Raw genomic sequence first — 21,501 nt, 5'->3', positions numbered from 1 at the left:
AATAATGTTACTAGATCTCTTTCTCTCTGTGTCTGTCTTTCCTTCCCCTCCTCTCCCTCTCTTCCTCTCCCTTCCCCCTACTCTGCTTCCCTATCTGTGTTGTATACAACTAAAAAGATATGTGCAAGGCCATTAATTAGGAAATTATAAATTAGTATTAAAGGATAATAAGAAATAATCCTGGATAAACAGATAGATGTACCATGTTTAAAGATGCCAATTTTCTCTAACCTTCAAGTTTAATTAAATCTCAGCAAAAATCCCCAAATAGGATTTCCTTATGAACCTTGAGAAACTTATTCTAAAACTAATCCAGAAAATAAAATGGACAATAGTTAAGAAAAATTTGAATATAGAAGAAAAAATGTGCAAGAATTGTACTGCCAGATAATAACACCACTTTTATCCATTTAATAAATACTCCTTACAACCCTGCAATTTTGCTTCTGGGTATTTATCTGAAGAAAACAAAAACACTGATTTGAAAAGATATACGCACCCCTATATTCACTGCAGAATTATTTAAAATTCTCTAAAATAATTTAAAATAAGATATGGATGCAACCTATTTGTCCATCAATAGATGAATAGATAAATAAAGCTGTGGTACATATATACAATGGACTATTACTCAGCATTATAAAGGAATGAAGTATTGCCATTTGCAACAACATGGATGAATCTAGAGAGTATTAAGCTAATGGAAATAAGTCAGACAGAGCAAGACAAATACCATATGATTTCATTTATATGTGGAATCTAAAAATACAGAAAAACAACAAACAAAACAGGAACAGACTAAGATACAAAGAACAAACTTATGGTTGCTCTCGTAATCGCTGAAGACTTTAGCACCTGGTTCTTCATTTCCTTTGTACCCCAATCCCAGTCATTATTCTACATATCACTGAAATGCACATGGAAACCCATCTCATACACACCCTTACCATGCCATAGAGTGTTTGTAAAGTCACCAGACAAGACTCAAGAGGTGCTACCTTGGCAACTAGAAAACGGGTACCTCTACCAAACCCACTTGCCCCTCTCCAGGCCACCTCCCCCAGCTGTTCCCCCAGTCACTTTCATCACAATTTTGGCAGCTTCTTTCCACTTCTTATCAGGAATTTAAGAGCAGAGAATTCAATTCAAGTCCCATATTACTAAGCCTTGTTATTTTTTGCAAAGTACACATTGTACATTCAGTAGCACACTGCAAAGCATTAGCATGAATTATTTAAAAGAAGCTATCCTTGTCACAATAAATGAGCAAAGCACATTTTGTTCATTGTCTCCTTACGTGTTGTTATTTCTCTTCACAGATTTATTACTTTGCAACACTAACTAAAATGCAACAAGCCACGGTGTCATTACTGCAAACTCGCCCTGTTCTGCTGCGCATGCACTGATTTCTTAAATGTGACTGAAGCATTTTCTCTCCTTCTTTCTTAAGATTCATTCATTATGCTTGAATGTGTCCTTGTAGCAGAAGCACAGACTAGGAAACATCTATAAAACATGTATAATTGGGATTTTCTTTAAAAAGTAACTCAATTCTTCCCATTTACTCTGCTGGTATGAATCAGTAGAGGCTGCGGGGTGTGAAGGGGATGGGAACAAAAACTCCAAAGATACTGAGTCCCCTCTTTGAAAAGGAGGCTGAAGACATTCCTGTTTTGCATCTTATTTGATGGATGTGTTTTGTAATTCCAAATGAGAGCAAATTGTCTGTCAAGAGCCAGTGAAATGACGGCGAAGCCTGCCGCAGACAGTGATGAGTTAGATCAGTGACCCATTGGGGTTAACTGTGCTTGGTGCTGGCATGGTCTCATTCAGCTTGAATGTTAATCCCTATCAATACTGAGAAGATTCCCCACGTGACATTTCTGTCTGTGGACACTATATGCTGCAGGACATGCACCACTCCATTCTTTGCCCTCCTGCTTACATGACACGTACATGCACACGCATGCATGCGTGCGTGCGCGCGCACACACACACACACACACACACACGTGCTTCCCCCAGACTGACATGCCAACAGGTTCATTTTAAAGCCACTCTGTCTTGTCTCAGGTTGTGGCAAAGCTGCAGGGACAGGAATCGAGAGAGAGCAGGGACTTAAAATAAAGCCAGGGGAGTAGAAACACACACAGTAATTGGCAATCATTAACCCTTGGAACTAAAACAGGTAGCCTCTTTCTTTTTTTAAAAAAAGTCCTTTTTGTTTTGCAATAACTTTTAACTTACAGAAACATTGCAAAATAGTATAAATAATTTATTTACACTGTTCATCTGGATTCCTCAATTGTTAACATTTTACATTTTTTTGGCCATATTATTCCAAATCATTTGAGAGTAGGTTGTAAACATGTTCCCCACTAACCCTATGCATTTCAGTAAGTCCTAAAAAACAAGGACAGTCTGCTGAAAAATCAAGTACAGCCTCTAATACCAGGAAATCAGCATTTATTGAGCACTACCATCCGACTCACAGACTCCATTCAATATTCCTGATTTTTCCAACAATGTCCCTTATAATCATTCTTTCCTTCTCATTCCAGAATCCAGTCCATGGCCACTGATGGTATTTAATTTTTATGTCTCTATAGCCACCTTTCATTGCTCAGTGTTTCCTTGTTTTTTCTTGACACTTGAAGAGCACAGATGTGTTACTTTGTTGAATGACCTTTAGTTTGTGGTTGGCTGACATTTCCTCAAGATCACGTCCAGGTTATTACATTCTTGGCAGGAAGAACACAGAAGCGATGCTGTGCTCTCAGTGGATCACATCGGGGGCCAACCATGTCCATTAGTCTCTTACTAAATAAATTATTTATACTATTTTTTGCAATGTTTCTTAGTTAAGATGACTAATTATGAAGTATTTTGTACTAATTAGTTAATAACTAAAAAGTAGTGGAGTGATTCCTTTGAAATGAATAAAAAATATTTGAATCTATGCAAATATCCTGTTTCTCATCAAACTTGTTTGCTGCATCCATTGGTGATTCTTATCTGAAGCATTTATTACTATGATAGCTACCAAGTGGTGATTTTCTAATCTAATTCCTTCTACATGTATGAGCTGATGTTCTGTTGCAAGGTAGAATTTGCCCTCCTCTTACGACTTGTAGATGAGGCTCTAGCTAAGCCAGCAGTATGAGTAAATTCCTGGTCAAGACTCTCTCTGGGTCTAGTGGATGTTCAGCAACTTGTTCATGAATGTAGCTAAGGTCTTTTTGTCCCTAACTGGAGGCGCCATTTTCATTTCACTTGGAAACTTTCTGAGGCTTGACCCACTCTATGGGAATGTAGGTCAGAGAAGACCCACGGCAGAATGAGATCTGTTCAGAGTCATGACTTTTCTTGCAGTGAGTTCATCTGTCCATTAGGACCCAGTAATAGGGCAGCAGTAGCGCCTTAGCAGAGAGAAAAAGTTCTAGTGTCAATGGCCTGAGGTAAATGAGTTCTGGTAGGTTTTTATTGTCAAAGTTTCCAATCATCTGTGAGACTGGTCACAAATGTCTGTAATTCCATGAAGTTTGGAGGAGATGAGAAGTTCTAGTGAAGAGTTTGATTTACTGGTACCTGGACTGCTCCCAAACTTTCTTATTCTTGAGATTCTTATTCAGTGATGACCACCCATCTGGTAGCTTGGGACTGTAGCAGATGTTTATGCTAATATCTAAAAAGGACAATCATTTTTGTCGATTTTATAGTTGGTGGCTGCAGGGCCAGCAATGCATCTTTCATGGGCTGTCAATTGTCTCTTTGGCCTCTATAGTCCCAAGATGATCACTTTGATAGGGCCTTAGATTTTGTCTTTATTCAAGATCTGTGCTTAGGCAGCTTGAAATGCAGTGTAAGAAGTTTTCTTGATGGATGTCATATAAAAAAAGTTTTCTTTATAGATGTCACATTAAGAAATTATTGAATTTCTTTAGGTATGATGATAGTATTAGATAATATGTTTTTTAATGTTCTCATTGTTTAGTATACACACTGAAATGTTTATAGATAAAATATGATGTCTTGGACTTATTTTAAAATAACATGGAAGTGGGGAAATGAGGAGGAGGAAGAGGAAGAGGGAGAAGAAGAATTTTAAAAGCTGTGTTATCTGTCTCCTTGTGAATACCTTAGAGTAGGGGAGCGCCATAACTGACACAGCTCTATTTGAGAAGTGTCTGTTGTCCACATTAGGATTAACCACACAGTTGGATCATGATCATATGTAGTCTCTTAAAGTGCCCTAGAAATTGTCAGTGGTTTACATGAAGTGGCCGTGGTGTCCGGAGTACCCTTGAACTATATCAAAGTTGTACATATTTCCAAACATTTTTAAATGAAAAGGCTCTCGTGTTCTCACTCTGTGCACTTTGCTGTTGATGTGATAAAGCATTTAAAGATGTTTCTGGCATTTTCTTCTTTTTTTTAATCTGTAAGATGGTGTTAACTATTTGGTTATTGGCTAGAAGTTCTGAGTTATCTATATCTATAGTTTGTAAAAAGAACAAAACAACCGAGACAAGCTCTTGATGCTCTTTGCTTGGCATCGAGGCGGTGGGAAGGTGCCTGTGAAGAGTGGACCAGGGACACTGCAGTGGGCATCCACTTAGCTGCAGGTTGTCCTGTTTTTCTTCATAGTGACACAACACTCTGCTATTCTCAGCTCTGGAAAAGGGGGTCAGCTGGCGTGAGAAGAGTTTGGGTCTTTTTTAGTTAAGTGTGGTAGTTTTAAACTGTTCTTAAACAAACTGTATAACTCTTCATTTTCAGCAAAGTGAAGACTCACTGCATCAATGAAAGTTCAAGAACCTTCTGGACTAAACACAATTTGGAATGTTTTTTTGTTTTGTTTTGTTTTTACTTTTATATACTTAGAGTGCTGAAATATTTTTGAAGTTAAATAAACAGTATTACATTTAAAAAATGTTAGAAAAAATAGCAAATTTTACCCAAAGCAAGTAGAAGGAAAAAAATAATGAATAGTAAAAATAAATAAAATAGAAAATGGACAATTTAAAAAATCTACAAAACAAAAGCTGTTTTTTTTTTTTAAAAGTAACAAAGTTGACAAACTGAGTAGAAAAGAAAAAAAAAGAGAAAACACAAATTATCCAATATCAGGAATAAAAAAGGGGGTATTGCTATAAATCATACAAACATAAAAGGTAATATAAGAAAACTATCAATAATTTTATACTCATAAGTTCAACAATTTAAATCATTGTTTTGTTTTGTACAGTTCATGGATATTAGTGTTCTGAACTAAATTTCTGCATCTTTCTTCTTAGGTTTGTCCATGATCGGTTTTCAGAAAGGATGCAAGTGGCCAAAGTGGATTTCTCCACAGTGTTACCACGCTTCATTTCTCTCTACATCCTTTCCTTTCTGAGTCCAAAAGATTTGTGTGCAGCTGCACAAGTCAGCTGGCCCTGGAAGTTTTTAACTGAACAGGTAGGTGTACTACTTGTTACTTCCTAGGGTTCAGATACAACAGCCATCTCTAATGAGGCTACTGGGGTAACTTTCTTCCCAGAGATAAATAGGGGTATCTGAAACATAACTTATCCGTAAGGAAAAAAATAGGAATAAGTACATTACTTTATTTTGTAAGTAACAGCTATACATTATTCTAATAATTCATGTAATTATAATAATTTTAAGTACTCAAATATTTAGAAAATATTTTACCTTGGCTAAAAAAGTCCATTCTTTCCTAAAAATTATTTAAGCTTTGGTTTTTATATAATACTAGAGGCCTGATGAACGAAAGTTGTGCACTCGGGGGCGGGGGGTGTTCCTTAGCTGGGCCTGTGCCCTCTTGCAGTCTGGGAGCCCAGCGATCGATGGCCCCACAGAGGGAGGCCCCGCCCACCCGCCGGCCTCCCTCTTTGGGGTGATCAATCGTAGGGCTCCACAATCAGTCACCCCAAAGAGGTAGGCCCCGTCCACCCGGCCGGGGCTCCGCCCACCTGCCACAGTCCGCCCGTTGGTGGCCTGGGCCTCCCTCTGTCTACAGGGTGATCATGGGGTGATGGCAGGGGCCCCCCAACCAATCGCATCACACTCACCTTGGCTGGCCTGGCGCCAGTGAGTGTCATAGTGTGGTCGTCCTGACAGTCTGGACAGTCGTTCCGCTCTTCGGCCGTTTGGTTGATTTGCATATTACGCTTTTATTATTATAGATTATTTTATCCATGATAATTCACAATTTCAACTGAGCTCTCTTTGGCTAATATCTGTAAAGAAGATAAGCCTGCCTCTGGCCTATTTGTTCCTTCATTTCTTTTTAAAAGGCTTAATAGAATGTAATGGGGACATACTTTACAAACAAGTCAATAACTTACTTCTTGAACCTGTACCCACTTCCCAGGGTGGCTTGTGCTAGATTCTGATCCCAGAGAACACCTCGCTCTCTGTGATGGGGCCACATGCAAGAGCCACTGTGAGCCCTGGACTTATTGCTACAAAAAAGTCCAGGCTTAGTGTCTGCATGGCGGATTGCTCTCTGTCTTTCTATTTTCAACCTTTCTATGTTCTTATGTTTAAAAAATATGTCTTATAAACAGAATATGGTGGTTGTGGTTGTTTTTTTTTTAACATTTAGCAGTCTTTGACTTTTAGCTGGAATAATTTGGTCTGTTTACATTTATGTAAATACTGATATATTTGGGCCTAACTCTACCATTTTACTATTTTTTGTTTGTTCCATGTGTTTTGTATTTCATTTTTCTCCTTGTCTTCTTTTGGAGTACTTAAATATTTATTTATTTTTATTGTTAATTATGAATTCTTCAGAAGTTCTTGCATGGCTACCCTAGCAATTACAGCACTCACGCTAGGATTACTTTACCACTTACGAGAGAATGCAAAGAGCTTAGAATCCTTTAACTCCATCCCTCTCGTCCCCCTTTGTTTCTATGCTTTTGTTGTCAGGTATTCTAATGTCATCTATGATTTTATATATATTTAAACATATGTAAAAGATACAAACACTTAAATATATGTTAACCTCACAAGACTTTATTACAATTATTTTTTAATTATTTTTCAATTACAGTTACATTCAATATTATTGAGTATCAGTTACAGGTGTACAGCATAGTGGTTAGACAATCATGCACTTTACAGAGTGGCCCACCTGTAATTCTAATATCTACCTGGCACCATACATAGTTATTATTGACTATATTTCTTATGCTGTAATTTACATCTCTGTGTCTATTTTGTAACTACCAATTTGTACTTCTTAATCCCTTCACCTTTTTCACCAACCCCTACCCCCCTTATTACTATTTTTTATATAGTCAATATTTATAGGTAACAACATATTTACTTTTTTTGTTGTTGTTACTCTTCATAACTCCCTACATCTCTGAATTTCCATTTGAGATCATTTTCCTTCTGAATTCTCTTTAATATTTCATTTCATGCAACTTGCTGATGACAAATTCTCTTAGTTTTTATAAAAAAATGTCTCTTTTCACCTTCATAATTAAAGGCTAGTGTCACTGGAAATTTGAACTCTAGGTTGGCAGTTAATTGTTTATAGTATATGATATTTTTCCATTGTTCTCTGGCTTTTACAACTATTTTTTGAGGAGTAGGAAGTTTTATAGTTGTTCCTTTAAAGGTAATATTTCTATTTTCTCTAGCTGCTATATGTTTTTCTCTCTTTTGTTTTGTGTAATTTTATTATAATGTACCTAGAGTTTGAGTCTGTGTGTGTGTGTTTGTACATTTATCCTGTTTTGTAGTGATTTTTGAATCTGAGATTTAATGTCCTTTATCCATTTTGAAAAGTTCTCGGATGCTATCTCTTTATATATTGCTTCTGCCCCATTTTCTCTCTTTTCCTTGTGGGATTCCAATGCTTATCCCATAAGTTTCACATTTTCTCATATGTCTTTTCCTTCCTTTTGGCTGTCAGTGTTTCAGTCTGGACTTTTCTTCTGGCCTGTCATTTAGTTGACTAATTACCTCTTTAACTGGATTCTAATTTGCTCTTAAACTGGTCCATCGAGTTCTAAATTTTAGTTATATTTTTCAGTTCTAGAATGTTGATTTGATTATCTTGCCAACATTTTCCACCTAGCTATTTCATTTCTTAGACATATTAAGTATAGGTTATTTTTTTTAAAAAAGTTTATATCTGATAATTACAACATCTGGATCTCCTGAGGGTCTCTTTCTGTTTACTCAAAGAAAAAAGAAAAAATGAATGTCTTTTTGTGTGCCTGCTATTTTTGATTGAATACCACATACTGAGTATAAGTAGTTAATGTGATAATTTGAGTCTCTGGATGATGTTATCTTCCTCCAGAAAGAATTTGCTTTTGGCTCTGGCATTTGGTTTGGCTAGGAATAGATGCCTGAAATCCAATCAGAGAATGAGCTGTTTCAAAGCTAGCTTCAGTCCTGGTGATAGTTTACCCAATTCCTCATTGTCCTTGCTGAAAAGGATCTCAACTGAAAGCCTGGTGTGGTTACCAGGGTTCCTCCCCTTGGTGGGCCTTAAATTTAAATTTGTTTCCTCTCCTCCCTGTGAGAATGTCTAGAAGTCTTCACAGCCTCTAAGTCTTTCACTCGTAGCTTTCTGCTCAGCTTGTCAGCCTGAACTTCACTTTGGAGCTGTCAAACTCCCTGATGTGAGAGTGATGCCCAGGATCAGGCTTCTGAGCTGCACAGGTCCTTATTGCACTGGTAGCTCTACAATGACTTCAAATAATTGTTGTATAATATTTTGTCAAGATATTTAATTAGATTCAACCACATGAAATCCGTGTTTTCATATATCAAAACTGGTTGCACATTGGCAATATCATATGGTTCAATCAAAGTTGTTCTCTGTGGGAGGATTGGTCTGAAACAAACAACTATATCATTGCTAGAGGCAGAAGTCCCAGAATCTAGGCTTAAAGTAACCAAATGCTATGGGGCACTAGATGTGTGGACCAAGACAACTAATACATATACTTGAGTGGCCAGATTATTATGATCTCTGAACGCATAGTAATCTGGCCACTCAGTGTATATCCTATATAATAAAAGGCTAATATGCAAATTGTCCCCTTGACCAGGAGTTCGACCAGCAGGCAGGCCGGCCAACCTCCCATGTCCCTTCCCCCTGGCCAGGCTGGCCGGACCCCACCCATACATGAATTCATGCACCGGGCCTCTAATATATATATACTGAGTGGCCAGATTATTATGCATTCAGAGATCATAATAATCTGGCCACTAAGTGTATATTCATACATAATCAAAGGATCATTTTGCTATGGAGAAATGAATGTTTCTTATTTCTCAGCATCAAGATTAGATGGCAAATCAACTGCACTAGAAATCTGAAAGTATTAAAAAATATTATTTGTGTACCTGAAAGCATTATTACTAGGAAACTGACCTTTAAAAAACTCACAACTCATCTTTCTCATTTCTTTCTCCGAAGGATTGCATATGGATGCCCAAATGCATCAAGCTTGGATGGTTTCTGCCCTATACGCCAACAGATCATGAGTACGGTGCTTGGAAGCACCATTACATTGCTTGTGTGTGCAACTTAGACTGGCTGACACCTAGGGAAGCTGCTGCTGTTTATGGGACCCTGAATGAACCCAAAGCAGACGACGAGGAGCTACAGGAGAGACACAGAGAAAAGTGCCTGAGGAAAATAATTTGGGGGGAGATTGCACTGCGTAAGAGTGAGTAGCATTTAACACTTCACATCATAACCAAGTGTTGTAGAAACCAGTGGGTTTACATACAACTTGCCAGAGAGGAGGATAGCGCTGTCTTTCTGGAATAGCAGGTGGATGGCATCCTCTGAAGTATGTTCAGAACAAGCTCTTTTTCTCCTCACTCTAGTTCAAGTTCACGAATAAGCCAAAAAGATTTCAGATGGATTATATAAGGTCAATTATCAGCACCTCCATTGCTGTCCTAGTTTTTCTTTTAGTTATAAGACCAAAGATAAGGAGGAGAGAGAAGTACAAACACAGGCTCAGGACAGGTCAGAAGAATTGGGATTGGTGAAAAGGGAGGAGAAATGAAAAGGGAATGAAAATAGGAAGAATGGCTTTTTTTTTTTTTTTAAGTGGAAAGGGAGTTGGGACAGGACACATGTTCAGCTAAGCCTTCTGATTTGTGTGTAAAGTTAATTGAGAAAGCTGACTTGAGTTCTCCTGTTTTTGTTTTTTTTTCCTGACTCACCCTCTGTGAGATTGTAACAAATGGGAAATTACTTGAAGCCCAGAAGAAAGACAGAAATGGATAGGAAGCCTATAAATTAACTGGCTTCCACAAGAAAAAAAGAGTTGCTTGTTCTCTGAGCTTTGTTTCTTGACCTCAAATGACTGGGAACTTGCAGCCACAGTGCTGACAGGATAAGAAATCCAAACAGAGTCCATAAAAGTGGCTATAATGATTGCCGTTTGGAATACTGCCCTGGGACAGCTTTATTTTTGATGCCTTTATCTATGGAGCCTTGGCTGGGGGAAGCGTGCAATCAACAGCCAAGCCGGCTGCTGTTTGTTTTTCAGAGGAGTTATTCCGAGTCCGACCCCCCTGGGTGAGCGGAACACGCTGCTCTAGATTGTTCAAATCCCGATGCCAACCACGTCTCCCCCAGACTGTGAGGGACCGAGTGGGATTACATGAAGCTTTGGAGAAACAGCTTGTTTTGGCTTCCTTAGAAGCTTTGCCCAAGCGGTAAGCAGACCTCCATCTACTGAAGGCTCAGGACCATCCCCTGATACCAATTCTAGAATAATCTAGCTGACATGCAGGATCTCTCACCATTATATGGCTCTTATCCTTTGATATAGCAAGAACAGTTGTCTTTTTTTTGTTGTTAATCCTCACCTGATATTTTCCCATTGATTTTTAGAGAGTGGAAGGGAGGGGGAGAGACACACAGAGAGAAACATTGATACTAGAGAAACATATCAATTGGTTGTCTCCAGCACACGCCCTGATGGGGCCCGGGGATCGAGCCTGCAACTCAGGTACATGCCTTTGACTGGATTTGAACCCAGGACCATTCAGTCCGAGGGCCGCTCTATTCACCGAGCCAAATCGGCTAGGGTAACAGTGGTCTTTAGCATGCTTTCTATAAAGAGGCCCCATGGTGGATATAGTATATTTTCTGTATAAAGTTACTGAGCAAAAATATTCTTTTTTTGCAGAAGTGTGTTATAGGGCTTAAGCATATCCCAGTGGTAATGTGGGGGTGGGAGTGACTGGAGAGAATGGAGACATCGCTCGGAAAACCGTGAGGCCTGGATGATTAAGGAAATATAAAATCTCTCAGCTGCCCCTTTTCAAAATGTCGTCTTGAACCCCTAACTAAGTCACCACCTTCATTTTCAGAGCCCCACGAAAGCTAAGCTGCAAGAGAACTTTCTGGCATCCCACAGACGGAGGAAGGGAGGCCTAGAGAGCAGCTTTGGCCCCAACCTGCCCAGGAGACCCATTTGCTTTTGTTCCCAAACTACAGGGAGAAACGGAAGTACTGAGGCCACTTGCCTTGTATACAATATAGCTGACGACCACAGAGAACATACGATCAAAATCAGACTCAGAGAAAAGGAGCCCTGGCCAGGGTGGCTTAGCTGGTTGGAGCATCATTCCCACAACAAGGGATGGCAGGTTCAATGCCCCGGCGGGGCCCATACCTAGGGTTGTGGATTCAACCCTGAACAGGGCACATGCGATGTTTCTCTCTCTCCCTTCCTCTCTCTAGAAATGAATAAACATTGAAAAAAATATTTTTTTTTAAAGAGAGAGAAAATGAGAACTTCACTTATTTCCCCTTCCCCCCTACAGAAGTAATGTTTTTGGAAGACATTCCTACCCTTCATTATCAAAGAAAAATTGGCGTGGAGTTTTAAAAAATGATGACAGCCCTTCGCATGCTTTCCAGACACACTTCATATTAATATCGTCTCGGATTCCTGCGTATGAGGTATAGGGCTGGAAGGCCAGGCCTTTCCGGAGTCAAGTTTTTTCACTGACATTAGAAATTGTATGGCGATCTCTTGGCCACCATGTGTGTGATAATGATTCATCTAAAAGAAAATTGGTCTGATCTAAGTGGAAATTTACAGACCCAAAACAGTTTTAAAAATGAGAAGCCGTAAAGATAACCATAAATTAAAATTATTTTTTAAAAGGCCTAAACTGCCTTGTATTAGTAGGTATCCAATAAATTCTTATTGAATTGAATTTGTTGCACGTAAACCACAAAAGAGCAAGGTTACTATAGATTATTTTAAAACTTCTTTGGAATACCAAGGAATTTAATAATATCATGTACCTACCATCTCTCAAAAAAATAAATAATGTCAGAAATCCTATTTTGTGATCTATTTAATGAGGGTGTCATTAAATTAAATATGCTCTTTCTATAATGAAGTTATATGTTTTAATTTTAATATGAATAAGAAAAATAAAAGAAGTACACATATACATTAATACACACACAGGACATATGTAAGCAATAACATTTAGTAGGTTATATCCATTGGCCTTCTTAAAGTTTTCCAATAAAATTTCTATTTACAACAAAATGTTTGTTTTCAAGATATGAAATCACTTCTATCTCTGGGCATCTAGGAGTTGACCTTGATCATTCACAGTGGCTCGCTTAGCGTGTCCACATGGAAGCAAGGTCAGAGTTTTGATCTCCACATGGGCCACAGATAGTTTCCCTAATGGTTTAAAAGTGCATCATGCTGGGCACAGAGGATAATTGGTGACAGGCTGTGGGTGAATAAGTAGGTATAAAGTAAGTCCATTCTCCTATTTGTCTTCTTTATAAAAGACTGTCATAATTACTTATTTGATTATCAATATAAAGGGGGGTTAGATAAAAAATAGGGTGTTACCATGTGGTAATTCTCTATTCTGTTGAATTGTGACCTCCAGAAAGTGGCATGAGGTTTGAGAAAAAAAAAAATCAATGACTTCAATGACTTTTTGACCTGTCTGCTCCTAATAAAACTTAATCACAATGAAAAGTTTATTCATTTGTTGAATTCAAGGAACAGTGTTTTAAATTTTTATTTAAATAGAAAATATTTATAATTTAAAAATTCAGCCTGGCCATTGTGGCTCAGTGGTTGAATGTTGACCTAGGATCAAAGAGGTCACCGTTCGATACCTGGTCAGGGCACATGCCCAGGTTACCTGCTTGATCCCCAGTAGGGGGCGTGCAGAAGGCAGCTGATCAATAATTCTCATTCATCCATGTTTCTATCTATCCCTTTCCCTTCCTCTTTGTTTTTTAAAAATTCATAACTTAGAAGAAAACAAAAACTAAGAGGTCTGTTGCAAAATTGAATGATCTCAATTTTATTTATTTTTTATTTTTTTTAAAGTATATTTTATTGATTTTTTACAGAGAGGAAGGTAGAGGGATAGAGAGTTAGAAAAATCAATGAGAGAGAAACATCGATCAGCTGTCTCCTGCACACTCCCTACTGGGGATGTGCCTGCAACCAAGGTACGTGCCCTTGACCGGAATCGAACCTGGGACCCTTGAGTCCGCAGGCCGATGCTCCATCCACTGAGCCAAACCAGTTCGGCTCAATTTTATTATTTTTTAAAAGTTGTATATAGGTCTCTGTATATGAGTGGAAGAAAATAACTTAATAGAATTTACTTCTGAGTGCTGGAGCTACAAATGTATATAATTTTCTCCTCTTATAATTAGAAATGATTTTTAAAAACTCCAGTGAAGGAGAAAGCTTATCATTCTCTTTCCATAATTTCTGAAAAAAAGTCTTTACAAACCACAGATTACAAATTCATTCAATTCCTTTCATTAGCAATAGTCTAAAGCGATGGGCTTTGGTTTCTACAGCTTCGGTTTTATTTTCTAGATGGTGGTGGACAGTGTTAGGGCAGGTGTCATTTCTGTGGTGTACGAACACAGTGGCATGACCTTGGAGAGCCTGCTGTATCTCACAGATAAAGCCCTGGGTGGGCAAAAGGCACACAGCATGGGGATATTCAGCGATGGAGATAGCAGGGAAATCAATTTACTCCAAGGTAAGATGGGGCTGGAATAAACAACCCACTTTACACTGGTGTGGTATTTGTCCCAGGCAGTGCATGACCTTCAGAGTACCATTGAAATTCCAATTTGTTAAGAAGGTTGATAACCCAGCTCAGAGCAATCGGGCAGGAGTTCTATTCAGGCCTTCCACTGATTTAATGAGGCCCACCCATACTAGGGAATCTGCTTTACTCAGTCTATCTATTCAGATGTTAATGTCACCCCAAATCACCCTCACAAACACACCCAGATTAATGCTTGACCAAATTTCTGGGGAAAGTGACAGGTAAAATTAACCATTACACCATTAAACAACAACTCCCTTTTCCCCCTCCCCCGGGCATTACTATCCAACTTCCTGTTCCTATGAGTGTGACTATTTTAGATAGCTCATATAACTGGAATCATACAGTATATGACTTTTTATGACTGGCTATTTCATTTAACATAATGTCCTCAAGGTTCATCCATATTTTAGCATGTAACCAGCTTTTCTTCCCTTTTTAAAGGCTGAATAATATTCTACTATACCTACATACCACATTTTGTTTATTCTTGCATTGATGAACACTTGGGTTGCTTCCACCTCTTGGCTATAGTGAATGGTGCTGTTAAGAATATAAGTACGTAAATATATCTTAGAGATCCTGTTTTTAATTCCTTTATATGTCCCCAGAAGTAGAATTTGTTGGATTATATGGTAGTTTTATTTTTAATTTTTTTGAGAAAACGTTATGCTGTTTTTCATAGTGGCTACACCGCTTTACAATCCCATCATCAGTGCACAGGGTTTGAATTTCTTTACATCCTCACCAACACTTGTTATTTTCTGTGTTTTTTTTATTGTTTTTTTTTTTCTTCATAGTAGCCATCCTAATGGGAATGAGATAATATCTATTGTGGCTTTGATTTGCATTTCTCTGATGATGTTGAGCATCTTTTCATATGCTTGTTGATCATTTGTATATCTTCTTTAGAGAAATGTCTATTCAAGCCTTTGCCCATTTTTTAATTTGGTTCTTTGATTTTTTGTTATTGAGTTGTAGGCATTCTTAAACAGTCTGAATATTAACCTCTTATCAGATATATAACTTGCAAATATTTTCTCCCATTTTGTAAGTTACCTTTTACTCTGTTGATTATATCACTTGATGAACAAAAGTTTTAAGTTTGATGAAAGTTAAGCAATTTTAATAATAGCAAATACCAAGACCTATACATTGGTGTGCACTCACAACATTCATTATACTTCCAATGGCTATGCCACAAAGGAAAGGATTGGCTGATATCATTAACTTGTTATGGGCCATCTTTTAAAAACTTTAATGGTTACCCTTTTTTGGGGGAAGGAGATGATAAATGTTTTAGAAATAAACTTTTAGTTTCTATTCTCCCTCATACTATAACTTGCATCCTTCCTTGTTTATACCTAAAATAGAATTGTTTTAAGTTTTGCTAACTTGGAATCTTCCATCTTTGTGGGATGAGGGAAGAGAGATGGCCAAGGATCCAGCTGGCAGGGATCTCACTAGATGGCAGAGTGAGTCCCTGAATCACCCATCAAACTGCCATCTCTGCGGCTGGAACTCTACAACTTGGAATAGTTTCAGTGAATTTTATTATTAGCAAAAACTAACTGCTTTTGGATCAGTTTCGCCTTATTTTTGGCTTTTCTTGTTTAGTTTACCTGTGCCTGAAGCAAGTTGTGTTCCACATTAAATTTTTACATCCCCAAAAGTAGAGCACAGCTGCTATTTGGCGTTTAAATTTATGATTAATTACATGGTGGCTCCTCTCTAAATGGTGGAGAAGTAGCAAGTGCAAGTTTACACTGTGGTAGTTGGTTCACCTCCTATGGAGCAAAAGAGCCTGGTGGGGCTTCCTGGTCTGAGCTTTTTTGTTCTCCGACGAGAAAAGGTTCCAAACTCTGCCTTTTCTTTGTTTTCTTTTATTAAAGCAATAGTAACAATAACAAAAATACCTCAGAAAACTAAAGTTTCCTTCTATATAACTGTGGTGTTTTCCTGTCAGGTCCAGCCTGACGATTGAACCAGGCTGAGGTAGGGAGGTGGGATTTGAGAAGAGAAAGAAAGACAGGACAGCGGGATTCGGGAGGTCCACTGCTCTCGAGAAGCTCTGGCAACTTTTATTAGTAATACAGTGCTTTTTATACATAAGACACTAAGCAGGGAATCACTCACAAGGAAAACATTCTTTGTTTCTCTAAAATCACTACTGGAGGGATAAGTTGAAGGACAGGTTTCTTGTTACAATAAATCTCACTAGTTGGGTACATATTTCTTGGTAGGCCATGAAAGTAGCTCTTATCCTACTGATAGCAGTCATATAAACACACCCTGGGAAAGCTCTGTAGGCAGGGGCTGCTCTCGTTATACTGATTAGTTACCATCCAAACAGGCCTGGGAAATCTGTGCGGGTAGGGTGCCAGCCTTGCTAGCCCCTACAGGTGCAAGGACCGTGTCAGCTTACAGCCCGTTCCCCACATTTTCCCAAATGCTTTTGCCTTAACAACAACAGAATGAAATCTCTTAGTCCAGTCACCTGAAGAGGACCTTTCAATATGTATTTAGATGTCAGGATTCCTGTGACTGACTTGATTTGCATTACGTTTCTGGGGTTCAGGAATGCAGAGTCTCCAGAACTGGTTCAGAAATGGGTCCAGACACACTCACTTTAGCTGAGTCATCACACAGATTCCCAGGGAGGGGGCTCCACCTCCGGGGAGCATTACTTCTGCTTGGAACAATTTATTTTTTTTAATTATGTTTTTAAATCCTCACCTGAGGATATTTTTCCATTGACTTTTAGAGAGAGTGGAAAAGAGAGGGAAAGACAGAGAGAAATATAGATATGAGAGAAACACATTGATTGGTTGCCTCTTGCATGTGTCCCAACCAGAGTCCGGGCCAGGGAGGAGCCTGCAACCAAGGTACGTGTCCTTGACCGAAATCGAACTCAGGACCCTTGGGTCCACAGGCCAATGCTCTATTCTATTCATTGAGCCAAACTGGCTAGGGCTGAACAATTTTATTTTTTGATTGACAACTGTGGGAAACATTTCTATTGGAACTTGGTTGTAAAATTCCAGGACTTGACTGGCCATCCATTCTCAACCCTGTTGTGAGCCTGGTAACTCACACTGCTACACAGTGGAGGCAGAAACACATCCTAAACTAAGTGCACAGTGTCCAATAGATCCAGAATGTGAAGGAGACCAGGCCACGCGGAAGTCCAGCGGCACCTTTGGTGGCCTTAACATGGCATGGCGTTGAAGCAGAGGTGCCATACGGATCTTGGTCTTAGGAGCAGAGGGTGGCTTTTTGAATTGTGGTTCCATTTTCACAAACTGCTGAGAGTTCCTTTCTGTTCATGATAGTATTACAAATTGATGTGACTTTTCAATTTTTCCCCTCAGGCTATAAAATTGGTATTAAAAATTTATTGAGGCCTGATGTGAGAGACTTCTGGGAGAAATTAGGAAGCTTCGTGGCCCCCGAAGAAGAAGGGGGTCACGTGGACCTCTTCGTACCACTGGGAGCATCAGGTCAGTTTTGAAAGGTCGTGGTCATGCCTACTTTATGATGATGTTTGGTGAATTTGTGACATACCCTCAGTTCAAATGGTTCTGTCACACTTACTCTTTATTTCTTTTTTGCTTTATACTTCATATACTCGGGGATGTAGAGGAAATGGGCATTGGGGTTAGTAGTCAGAGTAACCTGTTCCTGTAGAAATATAGCCAGTAGTGACAAGAGCCAGCCAGGAACATTATTTCTGTTTCTTCTGGAAAACACAGTAAGATCAGCAGGCACAGCATAGGGGAAAGGCCTGACCAGCACAGGAGCCGTAACTGGTCAATCTGAGAAAGCTTTCCCTGCTGTGTCTGAACCTGGGATGCGTGAGCCTGAACTTGGTGACAAGGACCTGGACTGGAACCCCACTCAGGGCACTTCAGCTGTGTAGCCTTAGGCACTTTGCGAACCTCTATTTCCTCATATGAGTGTTAGGGTAGTAGCATCTTACCTTATAGGACTTGTGAATACCCAAATAACAAAAACTTCAATTACACAAATACATAACGATAGAAATACCTACTATTAGAACACTAGAAACAGTGAAGTGCTTTGTGAAGGTGAGTGTGGTTGCTGATATAAGTTTAAGTGCCTACTTATCAAGTATCAAAGTTGATTTCAGTACTGGAAGGGAAATTTCGAAACATTAAACCAAATTCACTTTTGGGTTATCTGTTGAATAAAAGCTCTGCATTCATGGGCACTGGGTTTGTTTGTTTATTTACCAAGCAGAACAGGGGAGAGGGAGTGTGAAATTAAATTTTCTCATACTGTTTCTTATTACCCATTCTTTAGAGAACTGTGTGTTTTTAAAGTTCTTAATTTTCAAATTTCACTGTCAAGCTTCAACCAGGGGAAAGGATAAAAACCAAAGGATGGGAAGGGGTTTAAAAAAAAATGAACTACAAGTTTTTGTACAAAATTTTTACAGTTATTAGAATTATTTAATCTCAACTATGCATAGAAAAATCTATGCAGAAATATAGCAAAATATTAATAGAATCTATATATTTTCTTTTATCTTATTTGCCTATACTTTCTGTAATAAACTAGTATTACCTTCTTTTATAATGAGAACAAAGCCAATTTTCTCATTGGAGTAGAAGGAGAAAAAAAGGATGCAGGAAAGTATAATATTGAAAGGCAGACAGCAAAGGCAAAAGAGGAAAAGAACAATAGTTTTGTGACATAAAAACTGTCTCAAATGAAATTTAATGGCACTCAAACACTAGATTTTCCATCACTATTCTGGGCCCTAAAACCATCCCTAAACTTCTTGTCAAATGTAATTTCCACTTGGATGAACCATTAAGATCCTGGTTCAATCAGAAGACCCTGGCTTCTCAGTCCAAAAACCTCTTTCCCACCACCTCAAGCATCACTCTTGAGCTTGTCAGCCCTGGCAGCTGTGTCACCTGTGATATCTTGGACTTCAAGCATATGTCTCTCTGAGTCCCACTTCCAAATCATGTACCAAGTATTCCCACTCTTTATCGATTTTTTGCCTGAAGACCTCCAATCCATACTTCCACATTTTCACTCTCCATCACTATGCTTCCATGCTTGGTTTCTTCCTTGTTAAACTTGGATTTAATGGTTTATTATCACATTACTCTCTTGCAAAGACACTGAACCTCTTTGTCTTTTTCCTGGCGAAATCCCCACCATTTGGCTAAATCCCAGTGCTGGTTAAAAACACAGCCATCTGCAAAATCTATGCCTGCCTGCACTAAGACAACTGAAGATTGTTGGAAAAAGGAACACAACTGTTCATATAGATCTAACTTTATTTAATGGCATAAATATCCAATGGGATTGCTGCCCTGAAAAGCAATCCTACCACATTTCCTGGTAAATTCATTTTTCTACTCTTTGAGATGACTATTTATTACAGCCCTTCTCCCCCCTAGTCAAGCTTTCCAACAACGCTCTCTCAGCTGCTGACCTCACTTTTGACTTCCCTAAGAAAACTCCCTAATTTCCCTCCCAACACCAAATCCACCACCTACTTCCCTCTTACCTTCATTCTCTGTCTTCCCTTCTGTTGACGATGGAATAAGCACTCCTGTTCATATCAAAGTTCGACTACTCCATTTAGACTCGGTATCCCACCGCCTTTCACCGTCTGACTTCACTTCCATGCTTTGATCTTCTCGTGTAGCTTCAATTCTCTGTCATTATTAGATATTCATATTAAATCAGGAACACCTGTAGTAGCTCCTGCCTGCCCCCCCCACCTCCCCCCAAAAAAGGAAGGAGAGATCATAAACTTTTCCTCACCACATTTTGAATTGACTATACCAGTGGTTCTCAAACTTTCGTGTGTTTTTTAACCTTTTAAAGGTCTTGTTAAAATACACATTGCTGGGCCCCACCCTAGCATGTCTGATTCTGTAGGTCTGGGACGGAGCCTGAGAATTTTTGTTTCTAACACGTTCCCAGGTGCTGCTGCTGCTGCTGCTGATCCAAGGGCCACACTTTGAGAGCCATTGTTCTATGCTGACTGCCTCTACCTTCCTCACCTGTCATTCGCTCCTCAAGCTCCTACAAGTGGTCTCTCTATCTCTACTGAAATTGCTTTAGAAAGAAAATAAATGACTTCCACACGCCCAAATCCAGTGGCCCCTTCTCCATCCTCACTTTGCTTTGACTTCTCAGCAGCACTTGATGCAGACGGACATTCCTGAAACTCTCCTTCTCTTGATTTCCCTAATACCACACTCTCCTTGTTGTCCCCCTGCCTGCCTCAGCCACACCTTCTTCTCATTCTCCTCTGTTGGCTTCTCCTCCTCAGCAAGACCCTTAAATGTGCTCAGGCTGGATCTGGGCTCTCCTTTTCCATGACTACACCTGTTTCCTAGGCAGTCTCATCTATTCCCAAGACTCTAAATTAATTCAGTATATATGCTGGACACTCCCAAATACATGCTTCCAGCTCTGATATCTCTGAGCTGCAGACTCATATCTAGCTCCCACTTGACATCTTCATATTGTGCATTTCTACTAGCTTCTCAAAGTTAACACATCTAAAACAAACTCTTGGTTGCCTGTTTAGCACCAGACCTCCTCCTCCCCAGGATTCCTCAGTTAAGATGGTGTCATTCACCCAGTTACCCAAACATCTACATTTCATTTTTTAGGAGCATTGTTAAAATTTTAAAACAGCTTCATTAAGGCATAATTGATATACAATATTTAAATGTACAATTAGATAAATTTTGACATGTGTAATATACCCTGTAAAACCATAAAGCAATCAAGATAATGAGCATACTTCAATCTATACAGGTGACTGAAGGAGTGAAATTAATGCCATGCTGAACTTTGACCACTGTATCCATTCTGTGTTTAACAGTTTTAAATCTGTCCCTTTACAATGAGACTTCTCCCTGGTGTCACGCTATTTTAGAAAATACATGCGGACTTTCTGTCTGTGGCCTGAGTATGCCAGATTGAAAATAAGCCCCAGGTCAGACCCCGTGCCCTCTTTTCCACCCTGTTGTGCAGTCCTCATGAATGAAGTGTTTGGACTTCAGCTCTGAGGGGTGAACTGTAACATGCTGATAAACTATTCCACGAGGGATCTGAATTGAGAACAAGAACTGCCACGGCTTTTCCTGGCCAGCTCATTAGTGCTCTTCAGTAACACTTAACTGTTCCCTGGCAAAACCTGTGAGGAAACTAATGGAAGTGTTTTTGTGCAGAGGCGGGAATAGAAGTTCTTTCCCAGCTGTCTCAACTAACCGGCACGCTCTTTACTGCCCCCGCTGGGATTGCAACTGGCTCTTACCAACACAGTAAGTGCATATGGGGGCGGACCCGCGTGCCCGCGCCCTAACTCGG

General features: G+C 39.2%; 1 protein-coding gene across 1 annotated transcript in view; it reads left to right on the top strand.

Moving 5' to 3' along the window:
* ECT2L (epithelial cell transforming 2 like) overlaps positions 1-21,501 on the top strand; it is a 56,386-nt gene that overhangs the window by 8,116 nt on the left and 26,769 nt on the right. The window contains exons 3-9 of the mRNA XM_054721705.1: positions 5,298-5,460; positions 9,458-9,710; positions 10,548-10,716; positions 11,833-11,971; positions 13,890-14,058; positions 17,502-17,630; positions 21,363-21,455. Coding sequence (XP_054577680.1) covers positions 5,298-5,460; positions 9,458-9,710; positions 10,548-10,716; positions 11,833-11,971; positions 13,890-14,058; positions 17,502-17,630; positions 21,363-21,455 — 1,115 coding nt within the window. The remainder of the gene's footprint in view (positions 1-5,297; positions 5,461-9,457; positions 9,711-10,547; positions 10,717-11,832; positions 11,972-13,889; positions 14,059-17,501; positions 17,631-21,362; positions 21,456-21,501) is intronic.

This window comes from Eptesicus fuscus, chromosome 10 (assembly GCF_027574615.1).
Source record: "Eptesicus fuscus isolate TK198812 chromosome 10, DD_ASM_mEF_20220401, whole genome shotgun sequence".
NCBI lineage: Eukaryota > Metazoa > Chordata > Mammalia > Chiroptera > Vespertilionidae > Eptesicus > Eptesicus fuscus.
Note: the sequence above shows the minus strand (reverse complement) of the source record. Positions and strands in the feature narration are given on the sequence as shown.